Raw genomic sequence first — 20,856 nt, 5'->3', positions numbered from 1 at the left:
TTAGTATTGGCTTTATTTTTGTATCACATGGTGCTTATGTTTTTAATTTGTATAAAAAGTATATAAAATGATTAGATATTAATTTAGACAGTAAAAATAAGTTGTGGGAATGAAACAGATGATAAGACTTATAAATCCACATATCTGAATGACAAGAAAAAAAAAAAAAAAACATGTTTAATGACATATCTTAAAAATCTGGAACTGAATTTCTGTAAGCAGCTATGCTAATCTCAGCTGTCACTCCGGCATTATTAGGAATACTGAGAATTATAGAAGTCAAAGGGTTAGTCAAGCAAATAAGATACAATGGACATATGGTATTCAGTCTGCCTGACTGGGCTTTTAACCACTTAAACACATAATGAAATACTCCTTTTACACGTTTTTTTCTTACTGTAAGTCTAGCGGCTTATCTAGGATTTTCCTTCAGCCTTATATATGTATGTTCAGTACTACAATGTACACAAGTATAATATTTTTATATATATTTAATTTCTGGTCACGTGAGATCATTAAAATGCATAACTGGGGACAAAGAAAAAGAAAGGCGCACCAGCCTAGTATATTACCGTTGACAATTTATTAAATAGATATGATAAAATAAAACTACTCACAAAAGAAATGGTATAAAAGGCTAGTCAACAACGATATGATAAATACCCCTCGAGCCACACTCCTGGATAGGGGGGGAAGGAGGTGTGTCACTGTTGGCTGATGCGTTTCAAGGCAACAGGGACCTCTTCATCAGAGCTCAGCAGTACCTTGCATAACTGGGGACTACTATTATTATTATTATGAATATACAATGCTTCTCATGGATAATTGCAGAGAAATGTGGTATCTAGGCCAGAAGAGAAAAAATAACATGAACTCCAGCCAGAACTGTTTTGCATAGATTGGGAAAAGATTGGACCCTCTCAGGTTTTTGTTGTGGTATGTGATATCCCTTCACTCCCTGTGTGGTCGCCAGAAGAAGCAGATAGATTCTCCAATGGGGACGCCAGAGTGCAAAAAGAACACTTATGGGCTCATGTAGGGTACACACAGACTAGGTTGACTGCCGGCTGCCGGGAAAACACAAAAAGCAGCAACACCATTTTACCACGATTTTGCCGCGTTTTGTGGCCAGTGGTCAAAACTTTCCTTTCCTAAACGCGATCCTTCTGCGTTCAGGAGAGGAAGGTTGGACCTCCCCTAACCGCAGCAGCTTCTAAACTCTTGTAAAAGCCTATGTGTACATGGACACATAAGCTTTTATGGTGTTGAGTTTAGGAGCTTTGGCAAAAAAAAAATCAAAAGTTCCTAAACTTTTTTGGTAATCTGCATAGGAAGAGAGGAGAAATATCAAATGCTAAGGCAGACATCAGAAATATGATGCAGTGCTTCCATACTTTATCCAAAGAAAAAAAAAGGAACCAGGCTTCTTTTTTAAATCTTCAGAAATTATTTTGGAACGAACATATGGAAAACTATATCATGCTGTTTAGCTATGATCTGATTGTTGAATAAAGCTTTTTAACCACTTAAGCCCCAGACCAATATGCAGCCTAAAGACCCAAGGTGTTTTTACAGTTCGGGACTGCGTCGCTTTAACAGACAATTGCGCGGTCGTGCGACGTGGCTCCCAAACAAAATTGGCGTCCTTTTTTCCCCACAAATAGAGCTTTCTTTTGGTGGTATTTGATCACCTCTGCGGTTTTTATTTTTTGCGCTATAAACAAAAATAGAGCGACAATTTTGAAAAGAATGCAATATTTTTTCATTTTTGCTATAATAAATATCCCCCAAAAACATATCTAAAACATTTTTTTCCCTCAGTTTAGGCCGATACGTATTCTTCTACCTATTTTTGGTAAAAAAATCGCAATAAGCGTTTATCGGTTGGTTTGCGCAAAATTTATAGCGTTTACAAAATAGGGGATAGTTTTATTGCATTTTTATTATTTTTATTTTTTTACTACTAATGGCGGCGATCAGCGATTTTTTTCGTGACTGCGACATTATGGCAGACACTTCGGACAATTTTGACACATTTTTGGGACCATTGTCATTTTCACAGCAAAAAATGCATTTAAATTGCATTGTTTATTGTGAAAATGACAGTTGCAGTTTGGGAGTTAACCACAGGGGGCGCTGTAGGAGTTAGGGTTCACCTAGTGTGTGTTTACAACTGTAGGGGGGTGTGGCTGTAGGTCTGACATCATCGATCGAGTCTCCCTATAAAAAGGATCACTCGATCGATGCAGCCGTCACAGTGAAGCACGGGGAAGCCGTGTTTACATACGGCTCTCCCCGTTCTTCAGCTCCGGGGGGCGATCGCGAGGGGGCAGCTAGAAACGAATAGCCGCACCCGCGTCCCGGATCACTCCCCGCGGGTTACCGACCGCAGCATGTACCGGGCGGGGGGTCCCAATCGGACCCCTGACCCGCGGAAAGGCGGGACGTACATGTACGCCCATATGCCTGTACGTGCCATTCTGTGGACGTATATGTACATGTGGCGGGCGTTAACCGGTTAAACTTAAGTTTAGAAGCTGTACATGAGCCCTTATTTATAATAGAAAATAGAAGGCTAGAGCATCCAAGAGATTTAGGGATATTTAATCACTCCCCCGTGGTAATCTGCATAGCATAGGAAGAGAGGAGAAATATCAAATGCTAAGGGAGACATCAGAAATATGATGCAGTGCTTCCATACTTTATCCGAAAGGAAAAAAAAGAGCCAGGCTTCTTTTTTAAATCGTCAGAAATTATTTTGGAACGGGCATATGGAAAACTATATCATGCTGTTTAGCTATGATCTGATTGTTGAATAAAGCTTTTTAAAGCAGATTCATGTTGTGCTGTTGACATATTCTTTGCTCTTTATAAATTAATAAATTATTTAGTATGCAGATAACACCAGACTCCTCACACCTCCAGTGTGGAAAATAATTATTTGATCCCCTGCAGATTTTGTAAGTTTGCCCACTTACAAGGAAATTAAGGGTCTATACTTTTTATCATAGGTGTATTTAAATCATAGAGACAGAATATCAACCAAAATTTCAGAAGAAAAAAAAAACACAAGATACAAATGTTATAAATTGAGTTGCAGTTTAGTGAGTAAAATAAGTATTTGATCAATGAGCAAAACATGATTTAGTACTTGGTGGAGAAACCCTTGTTGGCAGCATAAGTACAAAATGTTTCTTGTAGTTACCAAGTTTGCACACATCTCAGGAGGGGTTTTGGTACACTCCGCTTTACAGATCTTCTCTAAATCCTTAAGGTTTCTTGGCTGTCACATAGCAACTCGAAGTTTCAGCTCCCTTCTCACATTTTCTATAGAATTAAAGACTTAAGACTTGCTAGGCCACTCAATGACCTTATTGTGTTTCTTTTTGAGCCAATCCTTTGTTGCCTTGACGGTATGTTTTGGGTCATTGTCATGCTGGAAGACCCATCTTCAGTGTTCTTGCTGAAGTAATCCAAAATTTTACAATACATGGCACTGTCTATTGGCTCCTCAATGCGGCAAAGTTGACCTGTACCTTTAGCAGAGAAACAGCCCCCAAGGCATGTTTCCACCTCTGTGCTTGACTGTGGGGATGGTGTTATTAGGGTCATAGTCAGTATGTTTCTTCTTCCAAACACGGAGAGTCCAGTTATTGCCAAAGAGCTAAATTTTGGTCTCATCTGACCACAGCACTTTCTCCCAATCCTACTCTGAATCATTTAGATGTTCATTGGCAAACTTCAGATGTGCCTGTACATGTGCCTTCTTGAGGAGGGGGGACCTTGCAGGATTCCAATCCATGGCGGTGTATTGTGTTACCAATGGTTTGTTTGGTGACTGTAGTTCCAACTGCATTGAGATCATTCACAAGCTCCTCCTGTGTAGTTCTGGGCTGATCCCTCACTTTTCTCATGATTATCCTTACCACAAGGCAAAATCTTGCATAGAGCTCCAGACCGAGGGCAATTGATGGATATTTTGTATTTTTTTGATTTGTAAATAATCCCTCCAACAGTTTTCTTCTCACCAAGTTTCTTGCTGATGGCCTTGTAGCCCATTGCAGTCTTGTGCAGATCTACAATCTTGTCCAGGTCGTCTTTTGACAGCTCTTTGGTCTTGCCCATGATGGTGAGGTTTGAATTGAAGAAAGAGATTCTGTGGACAGGCGTCTTTTATACACATAACGAGTTGTCAGGAGCACCTAGTAAAATTTACTGAACTAATCTGTGTACTGCATGAGCGCATACTGTAGTCAGTTTGTGGGAGCCAGAATTATTGTTTTACTCACTCAACCGCAACTCATTTTATAACATTTGTATCATGTGTTTTTTCAAAATGTTTGGTTGACATTCTGTCTTTTCTCGGACATTCTATCATTTAACCACTTCCTTACTGGGCACTTAAACCACTTCCTGACCAGAGGACTTTTTGCGATTCGGCACTGCATCGCTTTAACTGACAATTGCGCGGTCGTGCGACATGGCTCCCAAACAAAATTAACGTCCCTTTTTCCCCACAAATAGAGCTTTATTTTGGTGGTATTTGATCACCTCTGCGGTTTTTATTTTTTGCGCTATAAACAAAAATAGAGCGACAATTTTGAAAAAAAATATTTTTTTTTTACTTGTTGCTATAATAAATAGCTGAAATTTTTTTTTTTACGTTTTTTTTTTTATCCTCAATCTAGGCCAATACGTATTCTACATATTTTTAGTAAAAAAAAAAAAAAAAATCGCAATAAGCGACTGGTTTGCGCAAAAGTTATAGCGCCTACAAAATAAGGGACAGAATTATTATTATTATTTTTTTTTTTTTACTAGAAATGGCGGCGATCTGCGATTTTTTTTTTTATTGGGACTGCGACGTTATGGCGGACACATCGGACACTTTTGACACATTTTTGGCGCCATTCACATTTATACTGCAATCAGTGCTATAAATATGCACTAATTACTGTATAAATGTGACTGGCAGGGAAGGGGTTAACACTAGGGGGTGAGGAAGGGGTTAAATGTGTACCCTAATATTAGTGTTCTAACTGTGGGGGAAGGGGGGTGACTGGGGGGGTGACCGATCTGTGTCTCTATGTACAAGAGACACAGATCGGTCTCCTCTCTCCCCTGACAGCACCGCTGTCTGCGAGAGCCGGGAATGAGAGATGATCTCATATGTAAACATATGAGATCATCTCTCATTGGCCGCACAGATCGCCTAGGAAACGGCCGCTCCGATTGGCCGTTCACGGCGATCTGTGACTGGCTGTGTCCAAGGGACACGGCCAGCACAGCAGTTCCCCGCTGCGCGCTCGGGAGCGCGCGCGGGGAACGTGCAAAGGGGCGGCCGTAAAAAGACGGCCTGTTAGAGATTGGGAGCCGCGCTGCGGCCGTACAAAGTCGTACGGCCGTCAGCAAGTGGTTAAAGTACACCTACAATAACAATTATAGACCCTTCATTTCTTTGTAAGTGGGCAAACTTACAAAATCTGCATGGGATCAAAATAATTATTTTCCCCACTTTATGCACTGAGCAAGTGTCAAGATATAATACCCTTATCAGATGCTAGCTTATTTTACTACCAGTGTGTGGTTTGCCTTTTTCTTTATACCATTAGTAAGGAGGAGCGATGATAGGAGCATGTGGATCTGTATGGCCTGAAGCTTCCAGTTTGGACCAAGACCTGTAGTTCCTGTCTGTTCCCTAATCCATTCATAAATGCACAGTACAGTTTGTGGATATGCTCTGTTGTAAAAAGATCAGAAGTAGGCAGCATAACTGCAGACATTATGAAGAGGTGCCTGTGATTGTACATAAAGGTGTGCATAAAGTGTATCCAAGCCCCCTTCATTCAGGCTTGCAAGACTTCTTCTGAGCGAGTGCGGCACCTAATATACATGCTGTTTGCAGTTTTTTCTATGGCAAATTCCCTGATTCCTATGGGCTCCAGAACAGCTCTGAGATTAGAGAGATGTAGCCTACGTATGGATGAGGATACCTAGAAACTGCATGTGTGCAGACAATACATCATACAATAAAGATATACTGTATTTGCTGGCGTATAAAACTACCTTTTACACTTAAAAAAACTGGCCAAAAAGCAGGGGTCGTCTTATACGCTGGATCAGCTGCTCGGATGTCTGCTGGATGTGTAGTAATACTGTATGTAGCTTCAAGTACATACAGTATATACCACTTAGCCAATCCCGGTGAGGGATGTATTCAAATTAATACAGAGCCTGCTCGAATTGGAGTAACAACCTCTGCCAATCCGAGCAAGCTACATACAGTAGCCTACTCGGATTGGCTTTGAGAGTCAGGGAGGCATGGGCTGATGTTACAGCCTCTGCCAATCCAAGCAGGCTTTGTATTCATTAATAGAATACATTGCTCGCCGTGATTGGCTCCAGCAAGAAGAAGGAAAAATATGGCTCCAGTTCCAGCAAGAAGGAAGAAGAATATGACTCCAGAAGGAAGAAATATGCAGCGTCGGAGGCCTCGGAAGGGGGGTCGTCTTTATACGGTGAGTACAAGCAAAAAATCTTAAAAAACTGGTCGTCTTATACACCGGCAAATACGGTATGTGCTTATATCTTTTTAAAGTGACTGTCTCAAGTTTAAATATCATTATTTGAAATGGTGACTGATGTTTGCAGAGGTCCAACGCAAAGTATGACCAGACTACATGAAATATGCAGTAGCCACTAACTAACACTAAAGAGCCATTTACTTCTCTCCACCAAGAAAAAACACCCATATGTGGGTCAGCAAAACATGTACATTTGATGGAGATGCCCAGACTGGGAACATTTGCTTGGCTTAGATGTGAAATCACATAATTAAGATACACATTTGTATGTAGAGATCATTCTGTTTTGCCGTCTGTTCTTTCAGAATTCATTGTGAGGTTTTCAGCAGAGGGAAAAAAACATAAAAAGCTGCATTTCAAACCCAGCACAGGACAAATTGGTGAACAGGACGGACACATGGAGGGGTTTGTACATAACTTCTATTTCCAATTTAGGAGTCAAACTGGTGGAAATGCAAAAACTCACAGGAGTTTTGTTTTTAGGCTTTTTTACCATGTGATTTCAAAGCATCAAATGTGCATTACATTAAAAAAATCATTGTTTACCGGTCAAGGTAGAAAATTTGAATGATGAACCTCTTCACCGGATGTGGAGCCACAGGTGCTGGCAATGCATATAACAATGCAAATGGTAAGGAATATCTGGACAGCCGCACTCCAAAAATGTTGCCTTAAAACAGGATCACAAAGTACATGTCACAGCAGACAGGATACTAGCTGACGCGTTTCACACTTTTTTGTAGTGCTTAATCATAGCCCATGCTATGATCAAGCACTAAACAATAGTGTGAAATGCGTCAGCTGGTATCCTGTCTGCTCTGATATGTACTTTGTGATCCTGTTTTTTTTATATAATCTTTATTTATCCATAAAGAGATTTTTTTTTTTTTTTTTTCATTATACAACAGCAAAGCAAAAAATAGAAAAATATAAAAGGACGAAGAGGGTGTATACAATGCCGTCCAACCATACAATCAGAAAATACAAATGAACCGAGGGCCCAGTTGAACACCTCGCAGACCAAATAATAAGGACGAAGGTTACACTTGCAAGGTTAAATAACATATAAACCAAAACAACTTGAAGTTGTCCCTAAATAGTCCGCCATGTGCAAGGGCCCATAAAAGAAAAGGTAGATCATCTTGGTCAGGCCGGCAAGTAGCAACAGGAACATAATAAGAATCAGAAAACAAGAACAAAAAATTAAAGAGAGGACGTACCCATAAGCATCCAAACAGTCCAGCAACAGATATGGTCACATACACAGTGGTTTCTTGGGGAAGAGTACAGGGAGGGAAGAGAGGGAAAAGGGAAACAGACCCAGTCACCGTCCCTCATCTACCTGGAGTTAAGGCGTGAGAGGTATAGCTGTGTCTCCCTCCCCCTCCCCCACATAGTGCAGCCAGGTAGCCCAGATCCCGTACCATTTGTCGTATTCGTCCCTATGCCTCGCCATCCACTCCTCCGCCGACCTGACATTATTCACCATCCGAATCCAGTCCAAACGGGACGGGACCCGGCTGGTCTTCCAGAAAATAGGAATCAGTCTCCTAGCCGCATTCAAAAGGTGCGGTAGCACTGATTTTCGGTACAGGCCAAGGGGGACGGCGGGAACATGCAGGAGGAAATTCATCGGGGAGTCTGGCAGGTCCACATCAAGGATGGAATTGACTTGAGACCTAATATCCAGCCAAAATGAGCGCAACTTAGGGCATTCCCACCAGATGTGTAGAAAAGTGCCCCTATGACCGCAGTCCCGCCAACAGGAATCTGAGGTCATTGGGTAGATCTGCTTAAGTCTAGTGGGTACCCTGTACCATCTGGTCAAAACCTTATACCCGTTTTCCTGCATTTTCGTGTCCACTGAGCTAGAATGTGTGAGACGGTACAACTGGCTGAGCTGGTTATCAGTAAACGTATGCTGCAAATCTCTCTCCCACTCCCGGATGTAAGCAGGTCTCCCACGAGAACTCCGGTCCTGCAAGAGACCATAAAGTATAGATATAGCATGGGGGACAGGGGAAGAGGACATACAGAGCTTCTCAAAAGGGGTAGCAGATGTGGGGGAGCGTATGGTATGGGGCAGGCCCTGTGCAAAATGATGAAGCTGCCCATGCCTCCAGCTATCCATTGGAAACCCCCCATATTGGGCCCTAAGTTCCCCCAGGGAGAGTAGGCCCCGATCTTGGAAAAACCTGCCACAACGCAGTTCGCCGTCCGCTGTCCAGGAGCGCAAAAAGGACGGATGTTCCCCCGGTAGAAACCAGGGGAAGCCCCCTAGAGGTGCCAGAGGGGAAAAAGGGGGGGCAAGGTCTCCCGTCTTATTCATAGCATCCCATAATTTCAGGGCGTGAGTGGACATTAGGGAAACATGGGACGACAGACCCCTTTGTGAGTGGGGAAGCCAAGGGGCATGGGATAGGTTACGGCCTGCCATAAATTTTTCCAAAGGGACCCATTTCTTAGAGGACACTCCATGGTGCCAGTCTAAAATTCTCTGAAGGGCAATAGCTTCGTAATACTTGCGAATGTCAGGGACACCCATACCTCCTAGTCGTTTGGGCCTCTGCAAAATACGGAGAGCTAGACGGGGACTTCTACCCTGCCAGATGTATCGGAGAAACGCACTGTTAAGGCTCAAGAAAAAAGACCTAGGCAAAGAGATAGGCACCATTTGGAGGAAAAACAAAATGCGAGGAAGCACATTCATCTTTAACACACTGACTCGGCCCATCCACGAGAATACCTCCCTGTCCCAACGGTGTAAGTCCGTCTTAATGGTGGAAAGCAAATGGACGTAATTACTAGAATATAATTGAGAGTAAAGGGGGGTGAGGTATACCCCCAAATATTTCATGTGGGTGGGACACCATGTAAAGGGGAAGGAGGATTGCAACCGTGTACGCAGATCCGACGGGACCTTTAACGATAGAATTTCGGACTTCGCAAAGTTAATTTTGAAGTTAGAAATGGAGCCAAAAGTCCGAAGTTCCATCATAATATTGGGCAGGGAAAGCAGGGGGTTCGCTACATAAAAGAGGACATCATCCGCGTAGGCAGAGAGCTTATGTTCCTGAGATCCAACGCAAAAACCCCTAATATCAGGGTTAGAACGTATCTTACTAAGCAGAGGCTCCAGGGTGAGGGCAAAAATAAGGGGCGACAGTGGGCAGCCCTGTCTCGTCCCATTCCCAATAGGGAAAGGGTCAGAAAGAGTACCGTTTACCCTAACCCGAGCCTCTGGCTTACTATACAAGGAGGAGACCCAAGAAAGCATTTTCGGCCCGAGTCCCAATTTAGACAGCACCGCCCGCAGATATGTCCAATCCACCCTGTCAAAAGCCTTCTCGGCATCCGTGGACAGGAGGAGACAGGGTGGATGGTCCGTCTGCATTTGTACCCACTGGATCAGCTGAATGGCCCTATTCGAATTATCCCGCGCTTCTCGACCAGCAATAAACCCCGTTTGATCGGCGTGAACAAGAGAGGGAAGAAGGGGTTGCAAGCGGTTCGCTAAAATTTTCGCTAGAATTTTAATATCGGTATTTAAGAGCGAGATCGGTCTGTAATTACCCGGAACCATGCAATCCTTCCCCTCCTTGGGCAGCACTGAAATATGGGCTAGCAGGCCCTCCTTAGGCATAGGGGTGCCTGCGGCCAGCGCGTTAAAGTAAGTGCACATGTGGCCCGAGATCAGGGGGAGAAAAACACGGTAGTAGGCATTTGTGTAGCCATCAGGGCCAGGGCTTTTCCCCGACGGTAGGTTTTTTACAACGATTTCCAGCTCCTCCGAGGTGATCGGAGACTCTAGAACCTTACATGTTTCGAGGGGGAGTCGGGGGACATGGGCCTCCGCCAGATACTCGCGGATACGGTCCTGCTTCTGCGTTTCAGTTAGACCCGGGAGTGTGGCAGGCAGCTGATACAGTCGGGCATAATAGTCCTTAAAAACGGCCGCAATTTTAGAGGGGTGAACCACTGGGGGACCCGTCCCTATTTGGAGCTTATGTACATGGCCCGAATCGCGTTGCCTCCTCAGAGCTCTGGCAAGGAGACGCCCACACTTGTTACCATATTCGTAAAATTTATATGACACACGACGCAGACGATCACGTATACGGGTGTCAAGTAAAGTAGCTAGCTCCACGCGGAGGGCTTCAAGGTTGGCCAACAGCTCCGGCGTTAAGCGTCTCTTATGCGCGACCTCCGCGATTTGTATTTTCCGCAGCAGGGATTGAAGGTCTCCCTCCCGCACCTTTTTCAGACGCGCTCCCTGGGATATAAGCTCCCCCCGTACAACCGCCTTGTGCCCCTCCCAAACCGATGCCGCCCCTACCTCAGCCGAGGCATTTTCTGAGAAGTAACAGGTGATAACGTCGGAGGTGCTTTTGAGGGCAACGGCGTCGTCCAAAATATTTTCATTTAGGCGCCAGGTCCAGGACCTAGCACCTGAAACCAGTGGGTGTACAGATAAGGAAATCGGGGCGTGATCCGACATGGTGATGGAACCAATCGACGCGCCGGACAGCGAGTCCAGGGTGTACTGGTCCATCAGCAGTAGGTCTATCCGGGTATACACAGCGTGGGTTGCCGAATAATAACTAAAATCTTTTACCCTCGGGTGGAGTGTTCTCCAGCAATCCACAAGATGGTAGGCTTGTAGGGTCTTCCTAAAACGTTTTAGGAAAGCAAATGAGTGGGCAGAGTGCCCCGAGGACGTATCCATTTCTGGATCAGGGCTGACATTAAAATCCCCCCCTAAAATCAGCTGACCTTCCCGGAAATGGGAAAGGGAGTCCAGAAGGGAGTCCAGGAAGGTGAGCTGACCCGAATTCGGTGCATACACGGTTGCAAAAGTAAACTTACGACCCAGGATGTTCCCCTTAATAAAAACAAATCTACCATGTGGGTCCGTCAATTGATCGGACAAAACAAAAGGGCAGGACCTGTGTATAGCTATAGCAACCCCACTAGATTTGGAGCGGGTCGAGTTGCTAAGAAACCATTGGGAGTAGAGGTGTGTGGGTAGGCGGGGGACCGAGTCAGTGCGAAAGTGCGTCTCCTGCAAAAAAAGAATGTGTGCCCCCAGGCGTTTAGTCTCGAGCCACAACTTACTGCGTTTGTTGGGGGACCCGAGCCCACGGACGTTGTAGGAAACCACCTTCAAGGAAGCCATAGGGTAAATTTTTGGGGAGCCCCCCTTAGCCAGGAGGGGTGAGAGACCTGCAGCCATTTGGACCGGGATGCAATGGGTACCGAGAAAAACATTAAAGACAAAAGAAAAAAAAAAGTCATGAAAAACAAAAGAAACAACGGCAAAACAAAACGGAACAAATAATAGCCTCCATAAGGGAGACGGTTTAAAGACCTCCCGAGGCATCCAAGTCTGGTTGGTCGGGGACCTCCACCCAGCAAGTAAACCTGCAAAAGGAGAAGGTCAGCGAGCAACCCAGAATCCCAAACATGGGACATGACTCCGTGGAGTCGGCCTACGTGGGGGAAGAAGCGCAACATGAGGTGCGAGCCCGTCCATAGGGAGCGAGCCCGCCACATATCACTAGAGTGGCATAGCAGCCACAAGGGCGCATCTGCCTAATTTAAACGATTACCGAAGCAGCTTTAGAAGTACTAAAACCAGCCAAATACAGTGAGGTAATAATAACAGTGCCTTCAACTTGAGCGTACATAAAAGAATAGAAAAAAAAAAAAGGAGAGGGGAAGGAAAGCCCTGGTAGACAGTTCACAGCCAACCAAGAATCAATGGGCTCTTCAGGTTCCCCTCTGGGGGGGAGTTGAGGGCTGAAGAGCCGGGTCCTCCTGGGGGGGATCCACCCGGGGGCGACGTCTGTTGCGACCCTTACGGCGGGCCATGCGCCAAGGTTGTGATTGCATGGGCATGGGGATCTCTGGAGCAGTCTTCCAATCCGGAACCTCGATGGCAGGGAGGCCCAGTTTCTGTAAGAATTGTGGCAGATCATCCACGGTGCGTAGCACAACTTGGCGTCCATCTTTAGTCACGGAGAGCTGGAAAGGGAAGCCCCATCTGTAAGGCAACTGAGCATCCTGTAGGGCTGCCAGTAACGGCTTCAAAGCCCGGCGTTGCATCAGGGTGCGTCTTGAGATGTCCGGGAAAAAGGACACCTGCGCTCCATCAAAGTCCACCTGGCGTACACCTCGGACATGGGCCATTATGCTCTCCTTCAAGGAATATTTATGCAGCTTGCATATTATGTCCCGTGGTTTATCAGGGTCATCCGACGGTGGGCGCAACGCCCTATGTGCCCGATCAATCTCAATGCGATCAGGAGCATCTCGGCCAAGTACCTGCTTAAAGAGGCCCTGTAATGAAGGAACAATGTCCCTGGGGCCGGTGGCTTCAGGCAAGCCCCTGATACGTATATTAACCCTGCGGCTTCTGTTTTCGAAGTCATCCATTTGGTCAATAAGGGCCTCGATCCTGCGGTCCTGCCTCTTGCAGTGTTCATGGAGAGACTGTAGAGCCGGGGTAACCACATCCCACTGTGCCTCCAGGTCCTCTAATCTACCCCCAATATGCGCAGTGTCCGCCTGCAAGGCCTCAATGTCCTGCCTGAGGGCCTTCTCGACCCTGCCAGCAAACAGTTCCAAGTCTGCTTTCGTGGGGAGGGCCAGAATGTGTGCTCTGAGGTCTGCATCCCCCATCATCTCATTCAGGGGCACTGCTGGCTGCAGGGAGCAGACCGTGCTGGCAGGGGAGGTGGGAGGCTGGAGCGAAGGAGTAGGAGAGGGCGGCTGCGGTGAGGGAATAGGGGAGGCTGCGTGCGGGGCCTTGTACCTGGTAGCCGGCGCCATCTTGGAAGTCCCAGGCGCGTGTCCCCGCTCCAAGAAATATACATCCAGCGAACCGGATCGGTGCCGGGTGGACCGCTGCGGTTGCGGTGAGGTCTTCCGCGATTTAGCTGGCATAGTGACGGGCCAAAGAGATCCAGCGAACGGCTGCTACGGGTGCTGTATATGCGGCGGGCGGACGGAGCTCCTCACAGACACGTCCTCACACGTCCATGCCGCGGCCACGCCCCTTGTGATCCTGTTTTAAGGCAACATTTTCGGAGTGCGGCTGTCCAGATATTCCTTCCCATTTGTGTTGTGCTGCTTGAATGTGCATGGTACAGATTGAAACTGTTAACACCAATCTTTATTTAGTACACAGTATAGTGTGTTCCTTCAATATTGGGAACAGCAAATGTATTATGGTCTCTCCAGCAAGTTAATAAAGTGTAAAAAGTGAATGGTGCAGCGCTCCCCTATAGGTAAAATATACACTGCTCAAAAAAATGTATGGAACACTTTTGAATCAGAACTCCTGGGATATTGATCTGGTCAGTTAAGCAGCAGAGGGGGAGGGGTTTATACAGAGGGGGTTGTTTCAGCTGCTTTGCTGTTAATTGAAATTAACAACAGGTGCACTAGATGGGCAACAATGAGACGACCTCCAAAACAGGAATAGTTTTTCAGGTGGAGGTGTCTGACTTTTTTTCCCCTACTCATCACTGTTTTTCACTAGTTTTGCATTTGGCTAGGGTCAGTGTCACTACTGGTAGCACAAGGCGATACTTGGACCCTATAAAGGTTGCACAGGCAGTCCAACTCCTCCGGGATGGCACATCAATACGTGTCATTGCCAGAAGGTTAGCAGTGTCTCCCAGCACAGTCTCAAGAGCATGGAGGAGATTCCAGGAGACAGGCAGTTACTCTAGGAAAGCTTGACAGAGCGTAGAAGGTCCTTAACCCATCAGGAGGAAAATCAAGATGAGCACTGCCAGAGCCCTACAAAATGACCTCCAGCAGGTCACTGGTGTGAATGTCTCTGACCAAACAATCAGAAACAGATTTCATGGGGGTGACCTGAGGGCCTGACATCCTCTAGTGTGCTCTGTGCTCACTGCCGGACACTGTGGAGCTTGATTGGCATTTTCCATTGAACACCAAAATTGGCAGGTCCGCCACTGGTGCCCCATGCTTTTCACAGATGAGAGCAGGTTCACCCTGAACATATGTGACAGACGTGAAAGGGTCTGGAGACGCTGCAGAGAACTTTATGCTGCCTGTTACATCGTTCAGCATGACTGTTTTGGTGGTGGGTCAGTGATGGTCTGGGGAGGCATATCCATGGAGGGACGCACAGACCTCTACAGGCTATACAATGGCACCCTGACTGCCATTAGGTATCGGGATGAAATCCTTGGACCCATTGTCAGACCCTACGCTGGTGCAGTGGGTCCTGGGTTCCTCCTGGTGCGTGACAATGCCCGGCCTCATGTGGCGAGAGCATGCAGCCCAGTTCCTGGAGGATGAAGAAATTGATACCATTGAATGGCACCCACGCTCACCTGACCTAAATCCAAAAGAACACCTCTGGGACATTATGTTTCGGTCCATCCAGTGCCGCCAGGTTGCACCTCAGTCTGTTCAGGAGCTCAGTGATACTCTGGTCCAGATCTGGGTGGAAATACCCCAGGACACCATCCGTCGTCTCATTAGGAGCATTTTCCTGATGTTGTCAGGCATGCATACAAGCTTGGCGGCCATACAAACTACCGAGGACCATTTTGAGTTGTTGCAATGAAATTTCAGCAAAATGGACTAGCTTGCTGCATAATTTTTTCACTTTGATTTTCAGGGTGTCTTTGAATTCAGTCCTCTGTAGGTGGATAATTTTCATTTCCATCAAATAATGTGCCATCCTTTCATTCCTAACACATTACCCAGTCCATATCAGTATAGATATCTAGCATGAGATTTTTGCCGGTTGAGATCTGATATGTTTTCAAAGTGTTCCTTTAATTTTTTTTGAGCAGTGTAAATTGCACAATACAGGTACACTATAAAGCCCTAAAAATCACGTGGACCGGTGAAATGCATTAAAGCTAGGTAAATAAATCATACAAATAAAAAAAATAGTCAATGCTATAGAACAAAACACCACTGTGCTTTGGTGAAGGAAATTACACCAAAATTAGCTCCCCTTCTCAGATAGCAATCACAAAAACAGGTGTTACCATTGAAAGATTTCTCCAATGCTCCAGTTCGAATCTTGGCCGGTTCAGCAGGGACCGGCCGAGATTTGAATCATACATAGACAGGCTGAATGACTGATCATGCAATTATTGCTAGCCGCTATAATAGCCACTTAGCAGTAATCACTGCATTCTCCCGGCGGGGACGGCTCTCCCAGCCCCGAGAACACAATGGCTCTCTGCGGAAGGGATTTCACCATCAACACTGACTGAGTTGGTGGAAAAATCTAGTGATTTTCTTTCCTGTAAACCAGGGATCCTCAAACTACGGCCCTCCAGCTGTTGTGGAACTACACATCCCATGAGGAATTGTAACACACTGACATTCACAGACATGACTAGGCATGATGGGAATTGTAGTTCCTGAACAACTGGAGGGTCGTAGTTTGAAAACCCCTGCTGTAAACCATGGTTGCAAGAAAGAAAAACGCTCCATCTATGGCCTTCTTAAGCTTTTGTTTTCCCACCACATTCTGTCCTGGAATTAATGGGCATCAGGACAGGAAACAAAGAGAAATCTTCTCATTGGGCGTTTTGCCCATGCGATCCAAAATACATGCCTGGCGTCCCACTTTACATTTCTTACTAGTCAGTTGAAACATATGATTTCAGATAATGGCAGTTTATCAGAGCTAAATACACAACTGTGTGCGACTAAACATCAAACACTTGCCAGTGCAATCCTATGTTAAGAAGTATGTATACCTCTTTTGAGGAGCACGTGAAAAGATGACAATAACTCACCTGAATAATATATAAGCCACAGTACAAATGCTTTGCAAAAGCAGAAATGCCAGGAAAACACTACTTGACAAACAGGAGGTTTGAGCTGTGCTTGAAGGACATCGTGGAGCCAATTCCTGGTGAAAAATAGTAAAGATCACCAGTCAGAGGAAAGATATTAGGTTAATAACAGGCAATTGTTAGAGTAAGAAAGGAAGGTAATTAAAAGCAGGAGCAAATTAAAAAGAGTGAAATAGATTGACTAAAAGTGGAATGAATTTAAAGGCTATTCAGAATGTTACTGCAACTGCAGTCTGCTCACATAATTTGTAATGAAAACATCTTTGCCATTCTGAAATTCCCGTACCTGCCAAATATGCTGCAGAAATCTCCCTCCACCAAGTCTGGCTGCAACCATTTTAACTGTGGGCAGCTGAAGCTGTTGCCTGTTCACTTCCTGGATTTACACAGACACACCTGCAGCCGTGCAGCTTTCATTGGCCCTCCTATGGCTCACCCTGCACCCTTCCTGGCAAACTCTCACAAGAGTTAGAGAGAGCTGTGCATGATGTCATAAGCATATGCTTTTTACCAGACAAGAAAGAGAAAGTGGGCTGTATAAGGTATTTACTGGCAAAAAAGTTTTACTATTCAAAATTAAAACAACAAGGGCAGAAGATTTAATAAATGGAAAGTTGAAAAAATTATTGAAGTTCCACTTTAAAGGGAATAAAATAACACAGGAGGGTGGAATAACTAAAAGCAAATAGACTGTGCACTTTGCAAGTGCAGTTGCTCAAGTAAATGCTTAGTAAATTAGGGGAAGTTTTGCGGACTTCCATCACCCAATCATGTGCAAACAAAAATTCATGCCTTTTTCCTTGCATGCGACTGGATATTCTTTGTGAAGTGAAACGCCACCTCATTTACCAAGCCATTAAGCAACTTCACTTGCATAATGCACAGTCTATTTGCCTTCAGTATATCAACCCCAGAGACTTTAAAGTGGGCACCATAAGGTACCTGTTCCTTTGTTCCCAGCCCGATATTTTGATCCAGTACTGAAAACACCACAAAATTCTTATATAAATACAGACTTTGTGAAAGTCACAGATATAGGGCTCTGCAAGCCAGAACTGGCAGAACCTGGGTCTGGTGATTTATTGCTCAGGCATCAAGCACTACTATATGGACGGCAGAGGGTAGTGTGCACTTACCAACCTCACCTGGATGTACCAAGTTTTATTGTGGCTTACACAGCAGATTGTACCAACTGATGGTACCAGGAAAGTAAAAGCAGGCCACTGTGTTACTCTATAATTTGGTAGGGAGTGAGAAATAAAAGAAGCAGAACATTGTTATCATTGATGACTGGACTTTTTTGCCTTTTATCACAGAGCTCTACATTTGGCTCTTATTCATTTTCTCAACCAAAGAAGGAGCTTCTTGCATTAGAACTGAACGGTTTGTTCTATGTTTAAGTCATATGTGTAGAAAGAAAGATTTACTGGGAAAACTCTTCTCTAGAAAAGTGTGGATTAGTTAGAACAGTGGTTCTCAACCTGGGGGTCGGGACCCCCTTGGGGGTCGAATGATGATTTGCCAGGGGTCACCAAATCCTGGCCTGTTGCTGAAGCCCACACCGCTCTCCCAGCCTTTTCTCGGCGCCCAGCTGGGCTGTTCCTAGAGCCCGTGCCCGCCCACTCAGCCTCTTTGCAGCCATTCAGTTCACGGCATGGCTGAGGGGGCAGAGACTATAAGTCAGCTGACTGGTGAGGAAAGTGAAGTGGGAGGGGCTGAAGGAGACCCCATCTCCTGATTTCAGCATAGGTGTCACTGCTGCGAGACACCACACTATGAAAATTATTTTTCTGTTAGGGGTCCCCACAATTTGTGAAATGTTATCAAGGGGTCACGACACTCGAAAGGTTGAGAACCACTGAGTTAGAACCTTAGGGGAAAATAAATGACTAGGAGGTGTCTGATATTACTATGATCTGTACTTGATCTTACCATATAAATAATGAATTTTAAGGCCCCATTCCCACTTGCAATTAAAGCAGTTGTATACCCCGCTTTCACATTTTTACCTACAGGTAAGCCTTATTATAGGCTTGCCTGTAGATAAAAATGTGAAAGCGGGGTATACAACTGCTTTAATTGCAAGTGGAAATGGGGCCTTAAAATTCATTAGAAATTGTAAAATGAATATCTCCTAAACCTGTATGGTTTAGGAGATATTCACCTTGCATATCGCCACTGATGTCAGCATGCACTCTGAAGGTCTGGCGGATGCTGCTGGAAAATCAAAGCTCCTTGCCGGAAAGGATTCCCGCGCGCATGCATCATGGCTCCTCACAGGGCGAGAGTCAGGAACCTGAAAGAAATGCAGAGGGAACATGTCGGCTCCCTCAGCGGTGACCGGGAGGAAATGCCAGCGCTTCGTTCCAAGGTAAGCATTTCATAATGAGCTAGTATGCGGTGCATACTAGCCTCAGGGTGTTTAGGGGCTAGATTGTGGAGCAATCAGAGCTTTTTTCTCAAAAAATAGGTGCAGGAACTCAACCATGACCCCATTCAGATTTCACAAACAGTAGAAGGGTCCTAAAGGGGCATTAAATACCAGGATTGCATTACATACAGAGTGTAGAGTTCAGGGGGTTACACACAGAGTGCAGAGCTGTCACTTGTAAACACGGAAACCAGACTTCTGTGTTTACAAGTGATTGTGGTGAGCAGGCACCAAAGGGTCTGAGCCAGAGGTGGTGGAACTGAGTTCCCCCCAAGTTCCCCCTGAAAAAAAGCCCTGGGAGCAATCCATATAAGGGTGGAGGAAAAAAAGGGGGGATGGGGTGGGAAGGGTGCCAGGGAACAGGGGAGAAAGAGGGAGGTGAAAGGGAAGACAATGGAAAAAAAGGGGTAGAAGGGAAAAAGTTCCCCCAGGATGGAAGATAAGTAGGGTCAAGTAGAGAGGCCCAGGTTGGTCGAATGCAAAGTTGTAAGAGCGCAAGACTACCACCGGCCCACACCTTAAGAAATTTAGCGTGGGACTCGTGGAGGATACTAGTCATCTTTTATTGATCATGAAAGTTGTCAGGATGCTCTTAACCTCTGGAAATAAAAATTTTTTAATGCAAAAGAGTAGAGCAAGTGTTTTTTTTGTCTGTTTTGTTTTTTTTAAGCTAATAATTTCACATAAAAGGTATGTTTACATGATGTACACGTCCCATTTTCCAGTTGAATCTAATTTGAAAAAATTGTGGATTTTTTGGTGAGAAAAAAAGTATAAATCCTGTAAATGAAAAAACTCAAAACTAGAAAACTGTAATTAAATGGAAAAAAAATTATAATTCACAACTGATTTATAATGAAAGACAGGCGATATAGGGCATTGAACAGATCATTGTTGGGATATCAATCCATTTATATTTTGCCATAGCCACATTTTAAAACAAAACTATTAATTTAACTAGTACTATCGTCTCACCGAATTTTTGACCAGGTCCTGCAGGCTTCTCTTTATTTTAATGAAGTCCTCCTTAACGTCCTTGGCAGAGGTTGGATTAGGGGAAGAACTTGCCGCTTCCTTCGATGAAGGCAGATTATTGGCCTTGGTAGCAATCTTGCGAACTTCACTTCTATGAAAAGATTACTGCATGAAAGATCAGAATGCACTTCACATACAGTATGGTTTATAGTCTAGCTCATTCTTTCCCATATACAGACTAAAGAACCAAGAAAGGTTGTTTTAGACATAATCTGGGTAAACAGTTAGCATTGCTGTGTTGTAATGCTGGGGTACTTGGCCCTAGAAGAACGGTTTGCTTGTAGGTTATATATGCCTTCCATTGTTTGCATGGATTTTCTGTGCTTCTGTTTTCTATGACAACCCATAATGTCATGTTTGTTTATCCCATTAGACAGGAAGCTAAGCAGTCGCTCGTGTTAGCATGTACCCTGTGAAACGCTGTAAAAGGTTTCAGATCTATATAAATGAGTAAGGTAAAATAAATATTTACTCAGGTACAATACGTTTCTTAAAGCCCAACTCCAACTCAGGCGAGCAATAAAAACCTGACTGATGTGCTAACCCTTCCCCACACAGCTAAATAAAGTGCTTTTGTGGTTTTCTCTGTCATCATCAAAGTGGTGTACTATCACTTTGTGTACTTCTCATTTGAGACTACTTTACTAATGATGTGAAAAAAACAGTATTGTATGTACACATGGTCGATTCTAACAGCTATAAATAAACTAACATAGCAAGACAAAACAAACATTTTTGCCACTATTTATAAAGGTGGGTGGCTTGACCTTTAAAGAGGAAGTAAACTTCCATACCTGACTTTTACCTATAGGTAAGCCTATATTAAAGCCTTCCTATAGGTAGTGTAAATACAGAGGCGGATCTAGGCTTTGAGAGGCATTAGGCAAAACTTAGACATGAGGCCCCCCCACTCACGCCCATAATGGGAAAAATAATTCAAGCAAGA

The 20,856-nt window shown here is 44.7% G+C and overlaps 1 protein-coding gene across 1 annotated transcript in view; it reads right to left on the bottom strand.

Moving 5' to 3' along the window:
- The window catches only part of LMAN1L (lectin, mannose binding 1 like), a 100,094-nt gene that overhangs the window by 17,310 nt on the left and 61,928 nt on the right, over nt 1–20,856 (bottom strand). Inside the window, exons 11-12 of the mRNA XM_040342959.1 lie at nt 19,851–20,001; nt 16,385–16,500 (exon numbers count right to left, since the gene is read on the bottom strand). Coding sequence (XP_040198893.1) covers nt 16,385–16,500; nt 19,851–20,001 — 267 coding nt within the window. The remainder of the gene's footprint in view (nt 1–16,384; nt 16,501–19,850; nt 20,002–20,856) is intronic.

This window comes from Rana temporaria, chromosome 3 (assembly GCF_905171775.1).
Source record: "Rana temporaria chromosome 3, aRanTem1.1, whole genome shotgun sequence".
Lineage (NCBI taxonomy): Eukaryota > Metazoa > Chordata > Amphibia > Anura > Ranidae > Rana > Rana temporaria.
The sequence above is the reverse complement of the archived record's forward strand: the minus strand, read 5'-3'. Positions and strand labels throughout refer to the sequence as shown.